Source organism: Nelumbo lutea, chromosome 3 (assembly GCF_056320005.1).
Source record: "Nelumbo lutea isolate HS-2025 chromosome 3, American lotus-T2T, whole genome shotgun sequence".
Taxonomy (NCBI): Eukaryota; Viridiplantae; Streptophyta; class Magnoliopsida; order Proteales; family Nelumbonaceae; genus Nelumbo; species Nelumbo lutea.
The window spans coordinates 47,274,785-47,280,502 of record NC_142686.1 but is presented as its reverse complement, the minus strand read 5'-3'; the positions used below and the strand labels follow the sequence as shown (position 1 = coordinate 47,280,502).

The following is a 5,718-nucleotide window of genomic DNA, read 5'->3' as shown; positions in this document are numbered from 1 at the left end:
GTAATATGTTAACACTCGTTAATTTATTTGCATATATTTTATATTTTTCTATGAGGGATAAAATGGTAATATATTAACACCCGTTTGTCTGTTTAACATCAAGTTAGTGACATGGTAAGTTTCAGACATTTTGAAAAGTTGTGGTGAGTTTAAGAGATGCTGAAAATTCATGGTGCATGAGTTTTAGACAATTTCCCTAAATTAAATGGATTGAATTAAGGGCCAACCCTAAACATGGGCCTTGGTGTGGATGAAAATTGATGTCAAAACCCAAATTTGTAAACCCCAACATACCCAAAATTCTATTCAACCCAATGCATTGCATGGAATTACTTGCTAGCAAGGTTTAAAGTATTGACACGTATCAGCCCATATCGGCTGATATGTATCATTCCGGGACCCCTCTGATACATCCCTATGGTGGGTGTATTGAGGGTCTGACCGGTTTAGGGTGTGGAGGAGGCCTAAACTGGCTCCCTTGATCCAGTTGATGGTCAGGATTAAAGTTGGGATTCTCAAATTGGGTCATTCTTTAGATTCACAAAGGAGGTCATTCTCAACTTTATCCATTCTTTTGGCTCAGTTTGAAAGGAGTACAAATACAAATATATAACATGCAAATATATACAAAATAATACAAAATACAAGGTTTTACAGTCTACAAATTTGTATATGTATTCCTTCTAAATTGAGCCTTTGTTTTCTTTGGTGGAAAGCAGGGGATACAGACATCAACTAACCATTTCATTTGGCCCTTTCGTTTGATGAAATTACAAAGGCTGAAAGGCGTATTATGAGGGAGCCTTTATGCCGTTACAAGTTGAGGAGCCAGTTGACTAGAGAGACCATATCCGCAATGGTACGTCAAAGAAAATTAAATAGGAGTCAAATTTGTTTATGATCATATGAAATAAAGTAATTAAGCAAATGCTTAGGCAGTGTTTGGTTGCAGTGCAATTTTATTTGTATTAGTACAAATGCATTAGTGTAAATGAAAAAAAAAAAAGTAAATTTTTACTTAATTTGGATTTTACTTTATTATGCTTTATACCTTAATTTACTTTAATTGCGTTGCAATCAAACAAAATAAGCTAAAATTTGAAAAATAAGTAGGTCAGAAATTAAAACCAAATCATTTGCACCACTATAATTTTGCATCAGTGTAAATTTATTTACATTGCAACCAAACACAGCATCAGGGACCAACAGAGATGCAATTTGATCTGTTTACCAAAAAAAAAAAAAAGGGTGCAATTTGGTCGGAACCGGTAGGGCCGCATTGCCGGCTGACCCAGAAATTTATACAAAACTTATATTATAACATTTGATTTATACGGGCAAGCTGTTGAATTATTGATGCACAGTGCAACACAACATTAGAAGAATTTGAAGCACAGCTCTCTCTTATTTTATCTACCAAACCAAGCACAAACATGAACAGAATTTGAAGCCAGAGATGAGGTCTGTTGTAGTCTGTAGCAAATGCAAACGCAAGGTTGCCAAATTCAGACTTTGATTTTGATCTTGACAACATAAACTCTTTGCAAGATCTGCATGCTACTTCCTCCCTATGACCTCATCCTATCATCTAAACTGGTCAATGATCAACTTTTGTTTCCTTATTCAGAGTTCTACCACCAAAGATCTATTAAGAAGTTGAAGTGAAAACAGTAGCACCACATGGATAGAGGCATAAAGCAGAAAACAGCGACTCATGAAATCTTTGGGGACTTAATTCTCCTCTTCTTCTCTGAAAAACGTTTGATAAAGAAGTAAGCATGAAAACAGAAACAAACAACAAAACGAACAAGGATTAAAAAAGATAAAGGAAGCTGGTAATAACCTGCGCTCTTGACTATGAAGATAGTCTGTGCAGTCTTCGTTGTTAACCAGAAAACGGCGAAAGTTGGTGGGCAGCTTTGGCAAAAACTTTTTAGTATGATTACCTTCCTCAAGATCCTGAGAATCCTCCGTTGGTTCGATGACTCCCCATTCATCCCCAAGATTATAGCCGAAATCCGAGATATCTTGGACTCCCCATACATCAGAAAGATCATAGCCGAAATCTGAGATATCTTCACCATAATACTGTGTTGGTTCTCTGAGTTCCAATTCCTCCAGGCAGGATAGGTCTCGTAGGCCCCTACTGGGTAGGGCCATCAATACCTCACTGTCAATTTCAAGGTGTGTAAGACAGAGCGGAAAACCCTCATCCAGAAGCTGTCGTTTCAATGTATCAGAGCAATCTGTAATGGTTAAATCCTTGAGAGAGGTGAGGTTGACCAGTCTCGGGTTGGGCAAGGAAGTAAGACCAGGACAACCGCTTATCTTCAGTAAACTTAGTTTAGGAATCGATCCAAGAGCTGGGTGCAGTTGCCCGAGCTTCTGACAATTAATTATTTTTAACCTTTGGAGGCAAAGAAATTCACCGCTCTCTGCTCCAGGCCATTCCTCCACTTCAAGTATCCACTCAAGAGGGAGGGATTCTAGTAGAGGCAGCTGGCCTAGAGGTGGAAGAGAGCGGCATTTGTAGCAACTTCCGAGACGCACGGAAACCAGCTTCCTGTAACGCGACAGGCCGTTCATCATCCACAGGGGGAAATTGTCACCGCAATAACGGTCTATCTCGAGATGCCTCAGCTCTTTGTGAGGCTGCAAGGCTTTAAGCACCTCAACATCCATTCCCTTGTCACTCTGAACATCACGGGCCTGAACTTCATCAAAACGCTCCAAGAAAATGGCAGGTCCATCACCAAAGCAAAGCTCCAACTCGTGGATTCTTGACCTATCCCTCAAATTAACTTCCGTAGCCTCCGCAACATTTGACACATTATGTAATCCATGGATGCAGAGGGCTCCCTCAAGGCACTGCAACCCCTTCAATTCTCCTAACCCTGCACCGCCACCGTCTTTGGCCACCGGAAAATGAGGCATTGTCTTGAGACAACTCAATCTTCCGATTCCTTGTGGCAAGCGGGCCATTTTCATTAAGCAATCATCCTGTATCAATATTTCCAAATGGTAGAGCCTACATATTGACTCGGGTAATTCTGTTACCCAAAACGACGGAAGGTTAATGTAGCGCAGATGTTTCAAATTGCCAATCGAATCGGGTATTTCATTTATCCCTGCACGACTCAGGTTTAACACGCGTAAGCATCTCAGGTTTTCCCATAGACCTACAGGGGCCTTCTTGGGGAGCATGGAATATAAGATATCTATATTCTCTTTATCAGTCCAACCAGCACTCTCAATAATCCCAACCATCAACGTGGATAGACTTTTAGATTCATGGGCGGATTCCACATTCCTCAGATGTTCTTCATCGTTTGGCAATGACAAATGACGAGTATATTTAGAGATTTCAAACGAGTACTTGCCAGTACTGCCAATTCTACAGTATATTTCTCCTGAGACTAATTCTGCTAAATCATGTATAAGATCATGCATCACAAACTTTCCATTAATGTATTGAAAGAAAGATCGATGGCATAAATCATCAAAATACTGACCACCCACGGCTCCCAATAATCTTTTGTCCTGTTTAGCAGGTAGAACAAAGCCTTCTGCATTCCACATTTGAACCAGATGTTTTTTTATCAAATTCATGATCTTTGGGGAATAGAGAACAATACGCGAAGCACTGCTTAAGATGGGGTGGGAGATAATGGTAGCTCAAGCTAAGAGAAGCTGGCAATTCATCATCTTCTGAATTCCACATGTCGCTCTGCAATATATTCTCCCACTCTTCCACATCTGGCTTAGATGAATACAGAAGGCTTCCGATTGTACTTGCTGCCAGAGGTAATCCTTTGCACTTCTTTGCAACTTCCCTCCCAATTGCTTCTAGGCCAGGTTCGACAGAAAGCATTGTTTCTTCCGCAAATGCACGCCTTTTTATCAGTTCCCAACAGCTTTCATTAGATAAAATTTGCAGATCATGAGCATAAATAGTGTCTCTGATGGATGAAACAGTTTTACGACTCCGAGTGGTCACGATAATCCTGCTCCCTTTCTCTGCAATTCTGAATGGAACTCTTAGGGCCTCCCAATATCGTGACTTCTCGCTCCAAACGTCATCTAAGACAAGTAGAAATCTATTCCCTCCCAACCTTTCTTCAAGTTTACGTTGAATTTGATCAAGATTCTCAAGCTTACAAGCAGACCCAGATGTTGATTCTAAAATTTCTTTGCTTAATCTCTCTACGTTAAAATCGTTGGACACACAAACCCATGCTCTTGTTGGAAAGTAGTCCTTCACATCTGGATCGTTGTAAAGAAGCTGAGCGAGTGTTGTCTTGCCAATCCCACTCATACCCACTATGGCAACAACAGGAGCATTTTTTCGATTGTTGGTTTGATGAGTATTAGACAACAGCTGGGTTTTCACAGCATCCAGATCTTCATTTCTACTAAGAATAAGAGATTGGTCCATTAAGGAACTAGTCCTTGGTTCCTCGGTTAAATGGTATTGCAGCTTTATTTCTGAACCTTTCAAGGAGTAAGGTTCAATTCTATCTCTGATCTCATATATCTTCTTCTGAAATTTATTTAGACGGGGTGCGATTTCATGCTGATGTAAAATTTGGTTTTGATTGAAATCGAATGAAAAATAGTCTGTTTCCTTTCTCTTCCTTCTACTTTGACCTGCCTGATTTTTCTCTCTGATTGCTTCATAGATGAACTCGTCCAGCTCGTTGTCCAGGTCGTAAGCCATATTTCTTAGTTTTTTGAGCCAGCGTTTCACTACGTGATTCCTTCTTTGAGCATTCTCTGCAAAATCCAGCATTATTTGAATACTCTCAAGTGCATCACAGAGCTCAGCCAACTCGTCCTCAACACCCCACACAAATCCGAACTCTCTCAGAAGAGGAGAGTTTAATCTCTCCAGCAGAGATGCAAGCCGGAGAGATACAATTATATCTTCTCTGCTTCCTTCCACCATGTTTCCTCCTCCTACAGAACAAAGAACAAAGAAATAAAGAAATAAGGACCGATTAATCAAGATGAAGTGGTTAAGATTGTTTGTTTTGTGACAAGAGAACTTACAGAAAATCGATCCCTTATTTGTGTAAAGTATCTCCTCGTCCACTATAGGAAAAAATTACTCTGTAACCGGGATTTCAGGAAAAACAATAACGAGTTTGTGCTTTCCCTGTCTTCTCTATAGGTGCTCAATTTCTCGTTGGAGAATGAGGAAAGAAGATGGGAAGTCAGTTCACTTTTATGAAGATCAATCTGCAATAATGTGAAGTTCAGGATTCTCTTAGAGACTTAGACCACAGAAGAAATGAAGAAGAAAGGAAAAAGGAAAAGAAAAGAATCAAAAGAGTGGCCCCAACTCTCAATAATTCACCCTTAACTTTTTCACTTCTTCCATTCCAATATATACCTTCTATACCACATTCAGAGCCCACTTACCTCTACTTCTACTCCACATTCATCAATGTCATCAACCCCTCCCCCTCTTCTCTTTTCAATTTTTTTTTCTAAATATTTCAACCCATCCACCTGGAGTAAAATTTGGAGTTAAAGAAGAAAAATAGTTTGTATGCAATTTGGTAATTTCTCGCCCATCATCATTATCACCATGAAACCAGTTTCATCAAGTATGGTAAAGGGGAGAGGATTTCCTTGCAACTTCTCTCACTTTTTAATAAGAAAAAGAAAGCCTTCGAGTACTTTTGTAAATATGGTGTTACTAGGGGAGTTGCCATG

General features: G+C 39.7%; 1 protein-coding gene across 1 annotated transcript; it reads right to left on the bottom strand.

The window, feature by feature from the left end:
• Window positions 1-1,594: 1,594 nt before the first annotated feature.
• LOC148864749 (putative disease resistance protein RGA3) lies at window positions 1,595-5,183 on the bottom strand. Its single transcript, XM_088975858.1, is given in 4 exon segments — window positions 1,595-1,750; window positions 1,844-3,588; window positions 3,590-4,956; window positions 5,050-5,183. Coding segments are annotated over 3 exon segments (3,120 nt in total). The 5' UTR covers window positions 4,946-4,956; window positions 5,050-5,183; the 3' UTR covers window positions 1,595-1,731.
• Between the last annotated feature and the right edge of the window lie 535 nt (window positions 5,184-5,718).